The sequence below is a fragment of the Malus domestica genome, chromosome 06 (assembly GCF_042453785.1).
Source record: "Malus domestica chromosome 06, GDT2T_hap1".
NCBI classification, from domain to species: Eukaryota; Viridiplantae; Streptophyta; class Magnoliopsida; order Rosales; family Rosaceae; genus Malus; species Malus domestica.
This window is the reverse complement of record NC_091666.1, coordinates 10,983,185-11,003,202: the sequence shown is the minus strand read 5'-3', so window position 1 is coordinate 11,003,202 and position 20,018 is coordinate 10,983,185. Positions and strand designations below refer to the sequence as shown.

At 36.0% G+C, this 20,018-nt stretch overlaps 1 protein-coding gene across 1 annotated transcript; it reads right to left on the bottom strand.

Moving 5' to 3' along the window:
* Window positions 1–350: 350 nt before the first annotated feature.
* Window positions 351–5,313, bottom strand: LOC103437136 (acid beta-fructofuranosidase 2, vacuolar). The gene is made up of 6 exons (XM_008375586.4): window positions 4,768–5,313; window positions 3,841–3,849; window positions 1,681–2,537; window positions 1,301–1,462; window positions 967–1,202; window positions 351–774 (listed from the first exon to the last, which is right to left on the bottom strand). Exons 1-6 carry the CDS (start codon window positions 5,177–5,179, stop codon window positions 405–407), a joined length of 2,046 nt encoding a protein of 681 aa, XP_008373808.3. The 5' UTR covers window positions 5,180–5,313; the 3' UTR covers window positions 351–404.
* Window positions 5,314–20,018: the final 14,705 nt, after the last annotated feature.

Here is a 20,018-nt window from a genome sequence, read left to right as displayed (position 1 = left end):
AGATATAATAATAACAAAATGTGCCTAATGTATACATGCAAAATAAGTATTGCCATAATTATGGTGGATAATTAAATTCATCAACATAATTAGGGTGTTGTGGCACAATTGTAAATATTTTGAAAATAATAGGTATTTATTTGTTTACACGACAGTTTATTTCAAATTTGGGTTTTATTTGGATGTTTAAAACGAGATGGGTTTTTGTCAAGAAAATAAGTGTTGCAGGACTTATATCTAAAGAACGTTTTTTTTTATTATTATTACAAGTAATATTATTACTCTAAGCTAGACTAGAAGTAGACTTGTGTCAATGTTCAATTGTAGAAACTGGTATTAAAATTCGCCACTTAAAAAAAATGCATGTCTCAGATATATTATTTCCAATAAATCAATTACCTTCCCTATCTAAGAAAAGATAAAGTAAAAATAATAAAGAATGTGACAATGAATTTGATGTAGGTAACAAGGTTTAAGCTTGCGTTGCTCGTTTCGTCCGGATGGTACGGGCGGATAAATGCAGAGTTCATCTGCCATACTTTGAGGGAGGCAGTAACACTGGTCTCGGTAGCATTGTTGAACAAAATTAGCCTAGCAGCCCCATAAATTGCCTTGGTTGGGTAAACCCTAGATGTGATGGTTGTTCTTCCACCTTGAGCAAAGCTTTCGACGATCGAATGGTCAACCAGAATCCTCGCTGATAATTTTTCATCTTTTAGAACTGGAACATAGCTGCCAGTAACTTTTTTCTTAACATCATTAGCCACAGAAGACCTATATAACAGAAAAAGTTATCTTTAGTTCTACGTAGTAAATAACAAGTTAACGAAAAACTTATATATGTTGTTAGACAGAAGCTTATGTTGACAGGTCGTGAATCTTGACAGTCCATTTAACATATAATTAACCTGATCAATTGTCCAGACTCACAATCCACGAAGAGAACATTTGTGATGAAAAATCTACCTTGTTTGATCGGCGCAGAAGAAAGTATCAAAATTGCCACCAGGTCCTTTGGCTACGTAAAAGTAGACAGGAGTCTGCTCTGAGAGGGTCTCATCTGCAAGAACAAGAAGACCAAAGGGTCCTAAAGCACCACGATGGGAAGCTCCAGCGCTGGTATTGCAACTGAACACCTCATTAGATTCAGCTACGCTCTCCAAAACTTTCTTGTCCAACTCGAACTCGGCAACAATGTCCAACTGTTACATTGCCAATCATTTCTTTTAAAACTAAACAAACGTTCTCGGAATTTTACCATATTAATCAACATAAATCTAATTAAGAACGGAATACAAACCTGTGTAGCTGTGCCAACTTGAAGCGGCAGCACTGAGCCTGCCTTGACCTCAACCTTGTCGAAGTCCGTAATGCTCAATCTCAATTTCTCGACCTCCTCCACTGGCCATTGAAGTAGATTGCTTCCAGTCTTCTTATCAAACACCACTGTCCTTGGAATTCCCTACATTAAATTGTCGCACAAACATTATAGCTCCAGCTAAAGATACATGCGCCAAAAGAAAAGAATGTTTGGTACCATGTACTAAAATACTGTAGCACATTATTCTGTTGACACACTTTAATACTTGATCGATATCCATATTACCGACATAATTTAAATAATGTACCAGATACTGTGAATTCCTGTAAATATCGAGGAGAGAAAAGAAACCAATTTACCTGAACAGAGGCCCATCCCTTCTGCATATCAGCATTTTCACTGTCAGACTCTCCAATCCAACCCCACAAAACTCTCCTCTCCTTGTTTTGGTCATAGAAAGTCTTGGAGGCATAGAAAATGCCATAATCATACCTAATTCCAATACCAACATCAATCTTTTGGTTATCAGGAACCCATTTGCCTGTCTTCTCCTCATAGGTCCCCAATGAATAGTAATCATTCCTATCATCATCAAGACTAGCTTTCACCACATGCTTCACATCAGGCCCATTCACCGAAGTATCCAGTCCTTTGTCACTGGTTTTCGACACCGGATAAAAATCCACACACTCCCACATTCCAGTCCCAGGGACAGCATGAAGCACCCCATTCAATTGCTCATAGGTTTTGAAGTCCTTGGTATCATAAACCAAGGATATGCCTGTTTTGTTAAGCTTTGACCCAATAGTAATGCGCCATTTTCCTTGAGACGTGTACCAAGCGGTTGTCGGGTCACGGAAGTCCTTGTATCCGATGCCCGGGGGCGGGACTAGAATCGGGTTGCCGGAGTACTTGACCCATTTGGTGAGGAGGGGGTCATTGTGGTCAGCAGGATATGCAAGGTTTTGGACTTGGACCGACTCATTGGTTGAGCCAGTGTAGAGCATGACAATTTTGCCATCAGGGAGAATGGTGGCTGAGCCAGTCCAGACTCCATTGATGTCGTACCACTGGTCAGCCACCATGGCTAGAGGGAGGTGAAGCCAATGGATCAAGTCCTTGGACACTGCATGGCCCCATACAATGTCTCCCCATATTGCACCATTGGGATTCCACTGGTAGAAAAAGTGGTACCAACCTTTGTAGAATAATGGACCTGTTCAATTTACATGTCACAAAATTAGATGCTGCAAAAATCTATAACGGGAAGTGAAAAGTGGGATGTGAAGGCCACATGCCGAGTGCTCACTTGCCCAACGCGCCGCACGCACCAGGTTGAATCCCAATGGGACCCCCACCCACGTGGGCGTGTTCCCCACGTGTCAGGCCGGTTGGTAGCCTAACGGCTACTTTTGTGATCCAATGGCCATATTTAATTGTACCATTGGTTAATCCAACGGTCCACGTTTAGATTTATTTTTTTTTTAGTTTTATATTTATATATTTATTGAATCAAACGGTTTAGATCAAATATAATCAAATCTAACGATAAAAAACAAAAATCTAACAGCCTAAATTTAAATCCAACAGTATGTGTTTCATGTGTGTCATGTGTTCTATGTGTGCTTTATCTCTATCATGTGTTTTGTATGTCCTTCACATGTGTTTTGTATGTCATTCACATGTGTTTTGGATGTTCTTCACATGTGTGTATGTGTGTCATGTGTGTTTCATGTATTTTGTATTTATACATCTCTATCATGATTTTCATATTCTTCCATAGTGTTTCATGAATTTCATGTATTAATTTAGTGATTTTTCAATATTTATCAGAAATATTTTTAGATTAAAATATTCATAAAATTAATTTACGATAATCTACATTTAAAAAAAAAAGTTAATTTAAGAAAGAAAAAAATTAGCCTAAATTCATTCTTTAATAATCTGGGGCTAAAATTTTAGGCTAGAAAGGTTGGATCAGAAAAACTGTTTCTAGGCTAAAACCTAAATTTTTTGGGCTAAAAATTTTAGATTTTAGACTAAGAGTTGGAGATGGTCTAAAGAATGGAAAAATGGGTTAAAGACTTTAGATAAACAAACTGTAGGCTGACGTACAAAATTTTCCAACTATAATCTACTGTAGAAGAATAATTTGCTTCAAATTATCCCATTAATCTTGATCTCCAGAACTTTTATGATTGAAATGGTCAATGATTGAATAATTTTCCTTTTTTTCCATGTGAAATTCATGGAAAGTTAAAAGGTGGCCGGGTTGGCAAAGTTTGACTGCAAACGTTGGAGAGGGAGCCACACGATCATGTCAAATATTTCATACAAAGTTGGGTTGTATTTTTGTATTTTGATGAAAAACAATGCTTACTTTTCTAATCAACTGCCCTGACGAGATCCAAAATGGATTAAACTAGTTAACTACGGATTATACTATTCCAGATAAGGTGCAGAAGAATACAAGATGAACAGGTAATGATTTAATAAACAGAAAATTAAAGGTTGCTTACCATTTGGATCTGAAGCAGCCGGAAGAGAAATCACGGGTCAGAGCATTGACAATTGAAAAGGCCAACCATGAAAAGAAAGTAGAAGTCAATAAAATACTAAATATAATTTAATTTGAAAATAAGGTGAAGAAAGACACTAAGTCCCACGCAACAACTATCCTAGCAAGAATCATTTGCAAGGGAAAACTTCTACCAAGTTTTCTGTATAAATTTTAAATAGAGGTCCTAAATTTGACTTTCATGAATAATGAGTTTGATTTCAAATTATTAGTAGATCGTTGTATCAATTAGTCTACGACTCACAATCAATATTGTTGTATAAGAAAAAAAATTACTAATCAATAATATGTGAATTATTCCAAAGGATAAAATTATGACTACGTTAATGTAAAATATTCTTATTTCAACTGCAAAAACCATGTTTTATTTTTACAAACAATGTAATAATTATATTAAATTAATCTAAACTATGTAAAGGAAGTGCACTGCAAAAAAAATCACGTTAAATTAGATAGATCAAGTACACTTTTACAGTGGTGTCACATTCTAATAAAACAATATCACATGTTAATCTAACTCTACATGGCATTGTGCTATTGCACTCGAATGCTATCACAACGGAATACTCAGTTCATCTAAGTCCTTCCTCCAAAATATAATAAATAAACGCGCCAAAAATAAAAGTGAACTTCTCTTTTTGCAACACAAATGAATAGAGAAACAATTGACAATTGTAAATGTTCATCTTTATGAAAACAACGTGTTTTGATTAATCCATCTCATAATTCTCATTTATGAACCAAAAGTTAAAAGTAAAAGAAAGAAAAAAAATCAGCCAATCATTTTGTCCACTCAAAATCATCCAATTTGCAACCAAAAGAAGAAGAAGAAAAAAAAAAGAGAATTAGAAAAAGAAAATATATGTACCATTCATCCAGTTCTTCTCAGGCTGGAAATGGAAAGCAGTTCTCTGCCATGACAGCATGCTATTGTTCCATGGAAATGCCGGCCCGTCCACAGCATCGGCCAAGCGATTCGACTTCTCGGACACTCCGGCTGCTATGCCCCGAGGAACCGGGCGCAGTTTGACGGTTCTTGTTGTATAAGGCTCTTTAGCCAAAAACACTGGCTCATTTTTATTTGCATGGGAATCAGAATTGTTGCCACTACTAATAATGACCACCAACAAAGAAAGCATCAGCAACCCAGAAAAGACTGCTAGGAGCTCCTTAAACTGCCTCTTTCGGATTTCCGAAGCTTCGAGCGGATTCGGGAGAGGAGTGTAGGTGTACGGCAGGGCATCGGGATCCGATGGAAGAAAAGGTCTAGGGTCTGCCATGCAGGGATTGCGACCTAAACTTGAATTTTTGATATATTTGTCTAGAAAATGAATGGGTTTAGTTCATTCAAATTGGTTAACTTGGTTCATCAGAGAGCTAATGAGTTTTTCTGACAAAGTGCACGTTCATGTGGTGTGTTTGATTATATATATATGCATACATGCATGAAAACAAGTGGACAAAGAGAGTTTTCTCTTTTCTGCTAAAGAAGAGGACAACAGAGTTTGAAGCGAGTCTCGTGGGTGTTTGTTCTAATTCTACTGTTTTTAATTTAATAATATTTAAGTTTTTTTTTAATTGTAATAAATGATATTATCTACACTAAGACCAAACTCAACCCTGGACTAAAAACCAAATTTTCCCATTTATTCCCCCCGCCCTCCGCCCCCCCCCCCCCCAAAAAAACTCAACCCAACCCAACTTAAGTGTTTGGCTAAAAGCGAAAAGTCAAACCCAAGCCAAATGCCGCTCAAAAATTAGCCCAGGAATCGGTGTAGGCCCCACCAGTGGGCCTGAAACCGGGCATTTGTATGCCACACACCCCCCACCCACTCGCCAAACGCGCGCGACGCGTGAGCTATCAGCCTGAGTGGGTCTCACCCACGTGGGCTTGTCAGCCACGTTCCCCAGGCGCTCCAACGGCTCTATTGATCCGACAGATGGAATCAACAGGCCGTTGGTTGATCCAACGGCCTAGATTCAAACTTCTTTTTTTTTTATTTATTTATTGTTGAATCCAACGACTGAGATCGAATATAATCAAATTTAACAATAACAAAAAAGATCGGCCCAAATTTAAATTCAACGGCTAAAATAATTTTTAAAAAAATATTTAACTCAAAATTCACCCAAAAACTCTATAAATACCTATGTATTTATTCAAACATTCACACAAAACTCACTTTTCTCCTACAATTCTTCCAATTTTTCTTTCTACCATTTCTTCCCATTTCCAAATTTTTCAAGATGGCAAGAGAGCATATTAGAGGTCGTAATTGGACCTGTGAGGAAGATGTTGCTTTATACTTGGCATGGGTTTCTATTAGCGAAGATGGTGCAATTGGCACGAATCAAAATAAAAAGGTTTAGTGGGATAAAATCATTGAAAAGTTCCATGAAAACTGCAACGGCGGTGGGAGGGAAGGTAGTGGTGTTTACGATCGGTGGAAGACTATCAACAAAGCATGCACTTTATGGAAGGGAAGTTTGGAGAGAGCCGTGACTGACATGGCTAGTGGACAGAGCGCCACATAAATTGTGAGTTTTTTTGTTGATATTTTATTTGTCATGTACATAATATTATTTTGCAACTAATTATTTTTATGTATTTTTTGTATAGGGTGACAAAGCAATGGAAATTTACAAGACAAGAGTAACACCAAAAAATCAACCTTTTAAGTTGCATCATGCTTGGGACGTCCTCAAGAATTGTCCGAAGTGGGCAACCGATGCGGACCAACAATGGGGAAGATTATTTCAACGTGAAGCCGCACCGACAAACGATGGAGATGAATGTGTCAATGAAGGTGTTGCTGAAATGACCCCAACTTCTTCTATTGCAAGGCCCCTGGGAAGAGATAAGAAAAAGGAAGCAAAGAGAAAAGGGAAGTCCCAAGAGCCGATGAGTGGACACATTGATACTGGATTTGCAAGATTGTTCGAAAGCCATAGCTCTCGGCAAGAAGAAGTGGCCCATGTGTTAGGCCATGAAGGAAGAAGGGGATAGGGAGCAAGAGAGGTTCGAAATTAATTTCATGATGGAGGATCTCAACAAATACACTCTAGAGAGGAAGAAGTTCCTACGTGGTAAGCAAAATGAAATTTTGCAAAAGTATGCCACAATGAGTATAGTATGCCACAATGAGTATATTTCAAGATGATGAATCACCTCAAGGCTATATCTCAAGTCCACCACCAAGTCAAGATGGTGGATATCATTATTAAGTTTATATAGTTTATGAATTATCGAGTTTATGAATTGTCATTTGTATTAAGTTTATGTACTTTATTAATTGTTGTGTGTATTAAATTTATGGCTTATTAATTATTGTTTCTATTAATCTAGATGCCTTCAATAATTATTGTACTTATTCTTGCACACTTTGATGTAAAATAGATGCCTTCAATAATTTTGACAACGTACTAGACGAAAGACTTTACACAAGAAAACACTTCAATTTATTACTAGAAAATACCAACATAGTACACTTAAAATTATTACATAAAATAACAACATAGTACACTTAAAATTAACACAAGAACACGTTAATACACCAACATCATCAACGTTCACCTTCTCGACGCTATATATGCTCAACCAAATCCTTGTGGAGTGTGTCATGACCTTGAGGAGCTTGAATTCTATTTAAACGTCTCATATGCTCACTCAATGTGACCCTATCCTGTTGGGTCTCATATGTGGTTGCAGCGAGATATTCTATATCTCTTGTCATAGCTCTCACATGTGTTGGTTGGTCATCATCCACATCTTCGTCTGAATCTTCTTCAATTTTGATGTACTCATCTTCCACAATTATGTTGTGCAAAATTATGCAAGTCATCATGATTGAATGGAATGCCACAATCGTGAAGCCCCTCTAACAATGGTCCATCGAGCTTGTAGGATCCCAAACGCTCTCTCCACATCTTTCCTGTAAGACTCTTGCCTCTGCGAAAATAATTACTTTTGACAAAGGTAGACCAACTAGGATAAATACTATATGTTAGGTAGTAACGTAGCTCATACCTATTACCATTTACCTTGTATCGATATTCTGGTGCTCATCCATTGACAACATCATCGAATTGAGGAGAAAACCAAAGAATGTATGCCAAATCCATGTGTCGTAAGACGCCATAGCCTCGAGCACGATGGTAACACATGACAAATCCATATGCTGTAAGATGCCATAGCCTCAAGCACAATGGTTAGCTTGTTATGACGACCCTTGAATTGGCTAGCCCAAGCAGTAGGACAATTCTTCTACTCCCAATGCATACAATCGAGACTTCCTATCATGCCATGGCAGCCTCTTTTGTCTGTCTTGTGTAGAAGCCTCTTCAAATCTTGACGATTTGGATTGCGGAGGTATGTGGTTCCATATATGGCTTCAATTGCCTTACAGTAGCGCTTCAAGTTCTCAATAGCAGTAGTTTCCGCATGTCAGCAATACTCGTCAGTTGAGTTTGCAGAGCACCCATTAGCTAGCATCTGAAATGTAGATGTGAGCTGCTGATGAGCTGATAGACTTTGTCGGCCTACAACATCTATCTTCCTTGCAAAGTAGTGGTCCTAATTGACAGCTACGTTCAAGATGCTTTCAAAAATCTCTCTCCTCATCCGAAACCGCTTCCGAAAATCTTGAGCAGTTTATCTCGGACGCTCGATGAAATAATCTTTCATCATTCGATCATGACACTCTTCTCTATCACGTTGCATAAATGAACGCCTCGTGATAGAACCACGATAGCTAGATTCAACATAGTGCTCTTATTGAATAAGTGAGTTTGCAAATTCGGCTTTTGCGTTGATCATTTATGCATCCACATTGTTAAGGCTTGCTTGGTATTGTGCCATCTACATTGCCCTACTACGCTTCTTCTATCACCTATTGATGAGATATTGAGGATTTTTAGGAAACAAAAACACTTTGAAAGTTGAAAGATTGGTGAATATGTTGTGTGATGGTTTGATATTCAATCTGTGTTTATATAGAGGATGATTGAAGGTTTCAGTTTCATGTGTGTAGGTTTTTGTTTCATGCGTTTCATGTGTTTTATATGTAATTTGGTATGTGTTTCACATGTGTTCTGTGTGTGCTTCGTCTCTATCATATGTTTTGTATGTCCTTCACATGTGTTTTGTATATGCTTCACATGTGTTTTGTGTGTCTTGTGTGTTTCATGTATTTTGTGTTTATACATCTCTATCATGATTTTCATATTCTTCCATAGTGTTTCATGAGTTTCACGTATCGATTTGGTGATTTTTCAATATTTATCGGAATTTAAATATTTTTAGATTAAAATGTTCATAAAATTTATTTACAATAGTCTACATAATTTTTTTTTTAAAAAAAAACAAGTTAATTTAAGAAAAAAATTAGCCTAAATTCATTCTTTAATAATCTGGGGCTAAAATTTCAGGTCAGAAGAGGTGGAGTAGAAAAACTGTTTCTGGGCTAAAATCTAAGGGTCTATTTGATACTCCACTTGAATCCAACTTTTTATACTCACAAATAATTTTTCAAGTTTTAGGCTTTAAAAACTTGTTTGGTAGGACTATTTTAAAAAACTGAACTCACCCAACTATATAGTCTATTATCTAAACACATAAAAAGTGAGTTTTTAGAGTTTTTAAACTAAAACTCGCTTCTTTCTTTTCTCTCCCTCCCCCTCTCCCCCCCCCCTCACTCCAAATCTCTCTCTTTCTCTTTTCTTCTTTCTCCCTCCCTTTTTTTTTTTTTTTACCTTTTTCGTCTTTCCTCCAATCCGCTCTCTTCATTCTCTCGGTTTTTTCTCTCACTCATCTTCCTCTCTATCTCGTCTGATCCTCTCTCTTCTTTCTCTTTCCTTCAATCGTCTCTTACTTTCTTTCCTCCTCTATCCTCTTTCTCCCTTTCCTGCGACCCCCTCTTTTTAGATCTCTTTGTCTAGTTTAAGTCGTAAGATTTAAAATTTTTAAATTGCAAACCAATCAAGTTTTTGAGTCTTAAAGAAAATTATTTTCAAGAAATGTTTTGAGAAATGATAAAACAAAATTCAAATAGGATACCAAACAAGCCCTAAATTTTCTGAGCTAAAAATTTTGACTTTTAGCCCAAGGGATCAGGAAGGGGCTAAACCTCATAATGAACTAACAATAATGTGGTTCAAATTAGTCTTTAAAGAGAATCGAGTCTAAAATTTTTTTTACTTATAAATAAAGAGGAATATCACTAGACTTTAATACTAAGTAATAATAATAATAATGTTTGAGTTTTGTTATTTTGTTTCACAATGCAAAAGGCGTTTTGGTCGTTTAACCAATTAGGGCTATAATAAACGTGATTTAGCAGTAATCCACGTGGTAAATCTGTTGAGGTTCAGTGCTTGTTCAATCAGAGAATTTTATGACATCCATAGGCTTCCATTCTCGTGAAAGCATGTTTTTAGGATAGAGTTTTTATTTCTCGTCAAAGCGTGTTTAGATGAGAGAATTCTCGTTACTCATTAATGTGTGTCATGAGAGTTTTAAGACTCAATTCCTCATGCAAGTATATATATATCACCTAAATCAAAGTGGAAGTTTAAACTGAATTTATATGTGTTTTGCATTACCTATAACAGCAACGAGAAATTGGTAAGTTCTTGGTAAATTCCTTTTACATTTTGCGTACTTTGTTTAAGCTATGAATCTAAGCCAAATTAGAGAAAGTAGAAGTTCAACATCCCAAACAACAAAGTGTGATGTAGTTCTAACTTCAAAAGAGTTGTCACACACTTATTTTAGACTGTAAATAACAGTTGAATTATGAGAATGATCATATTATTTACTGGTTTAGAAATGTGAATTAAAGTTAACGATTGAGACACATCTAATTTACCATTGGTTTGTAAACTCCAAAAGACGGAGGCAGATTCCTGTGCCCTCCTGTTTGTGTGGTCATTGTTAAGCCACGTCAACATTTTATATTACTATTTATTTTTATCTTATTATCTTTATAAAAAAAAAGTAATATAAAATATCCACGTCAACATTTTATATTACTATTTATTTTTATCTTATTATCTTTATAAAAAAAAATAATATAAAATATTGATGTGTTTAACCGTAATCACACAAAATAGGAAGGTATGGGAAGGCACGGGAAGTGGGAGTGAAGAGAATCTGCCTCCCCAAAAGACCTCCTTGAGCAGTTCCTGTTAACATGGATAGGTGTTGATGTGTTAGTCCGGCTGATTCAGATTTAGACGGTGACATGACAACTACCATATCCATTAAATTATTGGACAACATGATGACTCGGCTTCGGGTCATTGAGCCATTAAAATGTTTTGTTTCCCACAAATAATGATCGTTATTGTGCATAAAACAAAACCCCTTCAAGCAAGATGATTATTCTGCTGGTTCTCCATGTTGCCACATGCCAAACCCATATGCTGAATTGCCGATATGATAGATCTTGCAGCGTCCACAATCCACATGCAGTTGACACCAAAAAAATTGAGAAACAGGAATAATAGTTCGGAGGAATTTTACGTTTTGTTTGGTGTACAGGACTAAAGTGATAGGATAATTCATTAAATTTAATGCATTAAAAGAAAGAAATTAATGTCACTTTTACATTTTGTTCAAATTAAAAGTTGAAAAATGATTAATTATGAATAAACTTATGTCTTATGCGAAGGATAAATTTCTTCACGACTACTCGATTTTCTACTTTCAACTTGTACAATTAAAAATATGACATATATTTGTTCATTCAAGAATACCTAACGAGCTATACAATTAATTCTAAAACACCAACCTTTAACATTCTTCAATAATGCAGTCGACAAAATCACTCTGTAGGGTAGATCCCTTTGGATAATTGGAGCATTTATATAGGGCCAGGTTTGACAAACTCGAGCTAGCACCTCCCACTCTTTTGCTCCTCTTCTGTTTCTTCTTACAATAAGCATCAATTATGTGTTTCTGACATGAAGTAATAAAATATTTTTTCATGATTCACTTGTCATTTTACTAAGGATTGATTCCAAACATTTTCACTAAAAATACTTTCAGCCGTTAATAAAAAAATTATTTCAAACCGGCCCTTAGTTTTATAATAAAAAAAATGTGCTCTTGAACTAAATTGAATCAAACTATAATTATTTTGGCTCGCTTTAATTGTTCTTTCACAAGGAATCTTCTTACTCAGTTATCATTATCTCTTATTATGCCGCATCCCACACATGGTACAAACCATTTAAACCAAAATATTAACAACATGCGGCATTGTCACATCACGCCCCGAGCCACCATCATATCCCGGACTCGATTTCACCGTGCACGATATTGTCCGCTTTAGACCTCAACCACACCCCTCACGGTTTTGTTTTTAGGAACCCACACTAGTCCTAGTGGGTCACCCATCATGGAATTGCTCTCGCGCGAACTCACTTAACTTCGGAGTTCCGATGGAACCTGAAGCCAATGAGCTCCCAAAAGGCCTCGTGCTAGGTAGAGATAAGAATATACATATAAGACTTAGAGGATCCACTCCCTTGAGCGATGTGGGATATTACAATCCACCCCCCTTAGGGGCCCGACATCCTCGTCGACACACTTCCAGCCAGGGATTGGCTTTGATATCAAATTGTCATATCCCGGCCTGGGCCCCCACCACATCCCGGGCTCGACTTCATCGTAGCACGATATTGTCTGCTTTTGGCTCCAATCATGCCCTCACAGTTTTATTTTTGGGAACTCACATGAGAACTTCCCAGTGGGTTACCCATCATGGGATTGCTCTCATGCGAACTTGTTTAACTTCGGAGTTTCAATGGAACCCCAAGACAGTGAGCTCCCAAAAGGCCTCGTGTTAGGTAGAGATGAGAATATACATATAAGGCTTAGAGTATCCACTCCCCTGGGCGATGTGGGATGTTACAGGCATGTTTGGTATCCTTTTTTAATTCAATTTCTTGTTAGAAAATGATGAATGTAGCTAAATTACTTAATACTTATTAGTTTTAAAAACGAAAAATTTGATCCAAAAAAAAAATACCAAACAACTCCTAAATTCTGAACCTGTTCGAATTTGACAAATCTCACTTTCATAATGTCACTTGGTACTACTGTTTAGTGATATTCCTCTTCACTCTTAAGTGATAAGTCTTATTAAGGTCGAATCTCGTGAATGACAATTTGAAACCAGTTTATTTCCTCATCCTTTAATGTAAATATATTTGTATAAAAAAAGTAAGAGTATATAGATTTATATTTGAAAAGGACCTAAATTTCACATATCACTTTTAACCTTTAACATAATACTTGTTTATTTTTGGTCATTGAATTAAATAAAGGGCTTTTTTTTTTGTTAACACACGATAATATCTACACGAAAGGGAAGGGGGATGGGCTTAGCCTCACAATGGGCTAACAATAATGTGATTTAAATTCGTCTTTGGAGAGTATTGAACCTAAGACCTTTCACTTACAAGTGAAGAAGAATACCACTAGACCGTAATATTAAGTGGCAAATAAGGGGTCATTTAGATACAAGTCCAAAAAGCTTGAGTTGTTTTCAAAATGAGTCTAGTTCCATTTGATTTCGTAATATGTCTGTTTGGCCCCTATAGTAAAAGTAAAATTATATTTAAATTCCTTAAGCTACCTACTTTCTAATAAAATAACATTTTAAAATTTTGTATATGTGGGACCGTGATTTTTCAGGGTCGGGGTAAGTTTGATCCAAATATAGTTGTCTCAAAAGTCTCGTCATGGGCTCACCAGCTCTAAGAGGAACTGTATCAAACGGAGTAGCGATGCCACCATCACTCTATTCCATGGCACTAGGTGGAGTCCTAGTGACTCTGCTGGATGACCATGCTTATTCTGCAAGACATGCGATATGATTTGGATATGGACACAATCAGATCCTATAAGTCTTTGAGTTCCTACAACCTAGGATTGGTGTGCCCCGCAAGTAATCACAACTCCTAAAAGGATGCAATATCTAGGGTTCATCTATAGTAACGCAATCTAAACACTGGAATTCTCTTGCCTATTGCTTGAGTCTAAAATCATACACTAACTTGACTGTCGAAGAGCCTTTGGGTCCCCCCCTCCCTCGCGTGATTGTAAGCTTGCTCATGGTTGTTTCATTGTTTTGCAAATTGCTCATATTTACTCGGATTTGCGCTCGGCCATTACTCACGGAGGTGCAAGAATTTGGTTCCAACAATATACAACAAATATGATAAGCTTAACAAATTGTGCGAACTTGTGATGTAGGCACATAATATAATCAATTTGTGGTAAAGGAAAAAAAAACATGTACAATTAACATGTATTATAGGTAGACTATGAAACAAAAACTATGGTAGGGGTAGATTAATGAAAAAAAATCAATGATACACGTAGATAACAATTAATTTGGGATAGATTATCATAAAAAATCATATGATATGGTTATGATAAAATGCAATTAATCTGTAATACATGTAAAATACAGAACAATATAGAATAGAATAATTAAAAAAGTATATAATACAGATCGATAATACCAAGGAATTTCACCACGCCAACATGAAGTTTGAACCCAACAAACCCGGCCCACAGGAGATTTCAAACTAGCAAGCAATAGTGTTCAAGGAAAAAGATAACACAAAGTAAAAATCAAACGAGAAAGATTAACACAAAACCATTTTTCGTTAATAAAAGTAGATATATTTCATTAAAGGCCAAAAGGCAAAATCATAGACGTTCCCCATGGAACTGGAAAATGACGCCAACCACTAACTGGTCTTTCCGAACAGCATAAAGCAACTATTATCCAACCGAGTCTCTGACCAGGGAATGGGAGAATTCCCACTACCGCTGGCGAAATTGTTGGAGCAGTTATGTTTTTTATTTAAATATTTAAATATATTTATCATTTGTTTTATTACAAACATTGAATATAAAACCTAAATTGTTACTAATCTTATAAATTGTTATTAACTTTATTATTTAATCAGGATCATTAATTCATTAGAAACGTGAGAAAGCTTCTCACCCTAAAGATGAGATTCTTTCTCTGAATAGAAAAAAAGATCAAATCTATTTTTACATAATTTTTTATTCCGTTATGATTTGGACGTTTTGATTTAGTCCGTCTTGTTTTCTTCTGCATTGATTACTTGCAGCTTTCTTTCCCTTAAATCATTTACATCCCCCAACATCTCTTTTATAATAATTATTATTATATATAAATATATAGATATAAGTCTGGAGGATCAAAAAGGTATAATAAGAAAAAAAAAAACAAGTTTTACAAATATTGAGTTAATAGCAACATATCGAAAGGGTGTGTGAGTTCGGGGGTTTTTCCGTTGTGCAAGGAAGAACCTTATCAGAAGAAGGTTCTGGACTGTTTTGTCCTAGGGACGACGTGGTGTTTGTGAACTGCTTGCACACTTTGGGCAGAGCCGCAAAACGTTTTAAAGAGAGCGACTTAGTCCGTGACTCATCCCAAGAATCATTCACCACTCAAGGCTTCTACATTTTTCGGGTAACTTCGTTCCTTTCTATTTCAGTTTACAACAATTTTAAGACGTATTCAATCTGCCATGCATTATAAGGCAAACTCTGTTTCTTGATAGGGATTTTACCACCTACAAAAGTAGGGATAAAATCACACAAAATACTTGTAAGAGAACAAGGGTGTTGTAGTATAAATAGATCAAGCAAGGTCGTTTCCACAGGGATTGTTTAAAACAATTTATGAGAAACCCTAATCCTAGTTAACTATTTAAAAACCAAGATGGGAAAATGGTTATTTAATAACCTAAATTAAGAGAAACGAAATTAATTAAAAAGGCTAATTAAAATCTACAATTTTTAGAGAAAGAAAAAGGAAACAATTTTTTTTTAGATTTCAAAATGAGAAAATACTAGGGTTCCGCCGTCACCCTAACAATCCTACATGGTTCTTTTAATTCTTATGAATTGCACATGCATATTAGGTTTTCCTAAAGTATGCCCTACTTGGAACCCCCAACATAGAACGTACATCTAAACATGCAACCCATCTATGGCGTCCAGATCAAATATGAACATGCAAGACTCATTAAGTTTTGTGAAAACCTTTTGAAAAACCATATAACTCTTAAGACGTGTCGTCTATCCTAAATAGTTACACATGTTAACCACAAGAAGCCGTAGTCAATTTTAGGGACAGCCCTTCGCCAAAATTGCATCAAATTACTTTTCTAATTATCCTAATGGTCACGAATCAATAAGACAAATAGATAGTTTAAAGCACAGTGATTAACAATCCAAAACTTGCATGCATAAATTCATAAGAAAATTAAAAAGAGACTACATATTCTTGCTAAGGATCATGGTCTCACCCTAGCAAAAGGAAATTAGCTACGCATACTCATAATTAAAATCAACATAATTGTATTAAACTAGAAAAAGAATGAAAACACCTGAAAGTATAAGTCTTGAAAACTCTAAGCTCTTCCCAAAGTCTTCTCTCAAAAGTTGCATACTTTGAAGAGAAACCCTAGGTCTGCCAAAAGGCTTATTTATACTACTATAAATAAAACCCTCCTAAATAAAAAGGTCTTAGAATAAGACTAGAAAACTAAATAAATTAAAATAAAATAGGAAACATAATCCTAAATTGACTTGATAAATTCACCTAGCAATCTGCACAGCCACGTTCTGGACCCATATAAACTCTAAAATTGGCCCAAAATAGCTGGATTTAGAGCTTGGATTATTTTGAACACTTCTCCACAAGGCCACGAACCCATCTGAGGTCATCTTGGGCTCCAAAAACGCAGTTTAAGTCCAGAAACGACACTTTTCAGCAAAGCACATTGCTCATTCATTTAATTGCCAGAAAATAACCGCTTGGTAGGAAAATCCCAAATTTTGACATGAACAAGCCAAGAGATACACGAACATCCTCCAATTTGAATTGCTCCAAAATTCATCCGTTTGATCATATTTGGTTCCAGAGGAAGTCGAATATCCTATATTGAAAATATAAAGCAAAGTATCAAAATTCTACCAAAATAATTACCAAATTATACTAAAAATAGGGTAAAATATATAATATAATATTGACTCATCAAAATACCCCCAAACTTAGCTTTTTGCTTGTCCTCAAGCAAAACAAAACTTCAAAACAAAAATAAAAACTAACAAACTAGAAACTTAACTAAAACTAAATAACAAAAATTTTCACCTTCAAAGTTGCAATCCATAGAAAACGTTAAAAATCAAAACATCTTTTCAAAAGTTCCAGCTAATCCCACTACAAAGTCTAAGCCATTTAGAATCGATTAGAAAAGAATTCATGAACTTCCTCTGGTGTAAAGTGAACCAACATAGCTAAGGAGACTTGACTAAAACCCTTACTTCTTGTCTTTTTGTTCAACACTTCACATAAACTAACTTGAAACATAACTCTTAAATTTTTTTTCGAATTTTTTTTTTATTTTTTTATTTTTTCAGTAACAGTAGTGGTCGTGCAATGTCAGTTCACTTAAACTTTCGATCCAACCCATGTAGCGAGCTTTAGGTCAATGACTCCCAAACCACAAGGGCTTTAGGGCACTAGGTGTAGAACACCCCTAAGGACTTATTAACCCGAGCTGAAAAGGCTACGAAACCAACTAACCACCCTACCCCATGCCAAAACTCTACCGTTTGACGTGAGAATCACTGCTGATTAGGCAGGACTGACCCGGTTACTAGGCAAAGCCTCGGGTGAGACAATTATTACTTTATTCATAACAATAATTAACTTTACTTAAAACAAAAATTAAAATCAAACTTAGACGAAAAGTAAGTGTTCCAATCTCACTCCTCACAAACCATGTTGATGTGAATGTGCAAATTTTCAAAGTATAACTCATGAATTAGTGTCTAAGCAATGATAAATAAAAAAGACTTTACTGTGGGATTAATCTTCACCATGTCCATTTGTTCTAACGTTTAAAGTAAATTATGGATATTAACTTAAAAAGAATGAAAATTTTATTGACTCAAAAATTAAAAATCTAAAAAATTCTAATTCCCACCCCAAACTTATTTCACACTTTATCCTCAAGGTGTGGAAAAAGAAACACATAAAGAAAGAATAAAGAAAAATGACCGACAAAAACAACTAACTAATCAAAGAAACAAACAGTAAACAGAACATAAAATAAATAACAGGAATAAATAACAAAAACAAAAAAAAGGAACAATAATACCTGGGCTTGAAGTAGAAACTTGCTGTTTGATAATTGGATGGGCGAACAAAAAGCCATGAAAAGCCCACGTAAAAAAGAATGCACCAGCCCATTTCATTGAGAACCTCGATAATACACATGCATTTGCTAGAGAAGCAGACCACACGCCAAGGTCCATGTGCACAGCACATGTGCACCAAAACCCTTGCACCAGTATGGAGAAAAGCATTGAACACGTGGCAAGCATCAGTCCTATTGGTAACCTTGAGCCCAGAGCCAAACGGCTATCCCTTTCTTTAAGTCAAAACACTTATTTCGGAACAAACATGGGAAACACTAGCTTTGGACACGCGGCAAGCATCAGTACGTTTGTGCCTTAGGATTCCAAATGAAGGGTGAGATTTCTCTCTCATGTCTGAAAACAACCCGTTACAAAACATCCCTCTCTTCTTATTGCTGAGTATATTTAGAAACCCTAGGACTACCTCTCTCTAAAAACCGAAAAAAAAAAAAAAAAAAAAAACTCTGCATTTCGCTCATCCTTCTCATTTCCCTACAATGGAACCTTAGCCGCTCATCCATTCGCAGGTACAAATTTCATCATCTCCAAACTGTAGTTTTAATTTAGTGGTTGAGCTCTATTTTCTTGTATTTGCATGACCACACGGCGAAGAAAGATAATACTTTATTTTTTGATTGATGCACAGGAACTGACTCCGAGGGCTTGAAGAGCAGTAGAACATGAGAGAGAAGGGACACTGATCGAAAACCAAAGGTAAATATTTATGCCCTTAGTCGACAACGCTAGTCTTGCAAGTGTAAAATCTGTTGAGTTGCATGAAGAATAATAGTTAAATCTAACATGTGTGTAAGATGTGCACGGTACTTACATCTCCAAGGTAGAGAATAAACGAATCACCGCAAACCACACAAATCTGAACATGAAAACGGTACAACTCATGTCTAAAAAAAATGTAAAACACCAAATGATCAAAGAATGGTTGAATGTCACTGCATATCTTAAATGTCTGTCTCTGTGTGTACGCAGCTCGAATGGAGTTGCTAACTAAGAGAAATAAACACTCAAGCTGCAGATCCAACGAGTCACAAAGGAAAAATCAACAGTCAAGCTCCTATGATTGCAATAGGTAAAAAACTCATCCCTCTGTTCTTAGGTTACTCAGCATGTACGGCTTCAACGCATCTATCTTGTGATATGCCGAAACTGATAACTGGGACTTGTCAATGCTAAAAGAAATCAAATGTAGATCTGGATGTGAATGATGATGTCGTACTTTGAACACCCTCTCCCCATAATAGAACTGAATGAAAATCAGAGCACCCTAGAACATATGTATGGACCTGTTGGATATGAATTGTATTGAGGACAGAGAACGAACTACCCCCAAACTTAAAGAATGGCACCCTTGAATGTAAAAGAGATAGATCCCCAAGAATAAGTGTTGATATATGGACTATTTCCACTGTAACTCATACGCTTGATTGTTCTAGTGCAGGAAAATACCCCAGATCGGCAAAGGCAGCTTGCCGACAAGACTATTGGCATGCACTGAAGAATGGCCGCTTAGCAAAATAAAGAGGTATAACATCCTATCTTTTGGTGGTTGGATCTGTGATTTTGCAAGATCTTTTAGATTTTAGCGTAGTTTAGAAATGTGGTTGATGGTAGTGTAGACTTGCTGCTTAGTGCATGATTCCAACCTAAAATAATCTCTCTGAATAAATTCTTGGTTGCTGTCTACAAAAACCCACGTTATGAAATCAGAGATCAAATATATAAAATAGTAACTGAAAATTAAAAAATTAAAAAAAAAACAAATTTATTTTTATTTATATATTTTTTAATTTTGTTGTTGTTGTTTTTTTATTGTTTTTTGTTGTTTTGTTTCGATGATTGTT

What these genes read in the sequence shown, in the direction of transcription:
- LOC103437136 (XM_008375586.4), bottom strand. Translation starts at nt 5,179, where the DNA reads ATGGCAGACCCTAGACCTTTTCTTCCATCGGATCCCGATGCCCTGCCG. An exon ending in AAGTTGGCACAGCTACACAG is followed by an intron (nt 1,203 to 1,300) that starts GTTTGTATTCCG and finishes GCAATGTAACAG; the next exon opens with TTGGACATTGTTGCCGAGTT. An exon ending in TTCTGCGCCGATCAAACAAG is followed by an intron (nt 775 to 966) that starts GTAGATTTTTCA and finishes TCTGTTATATAG; the next exon opens with GTCTTCTGTGGCTAATGATG.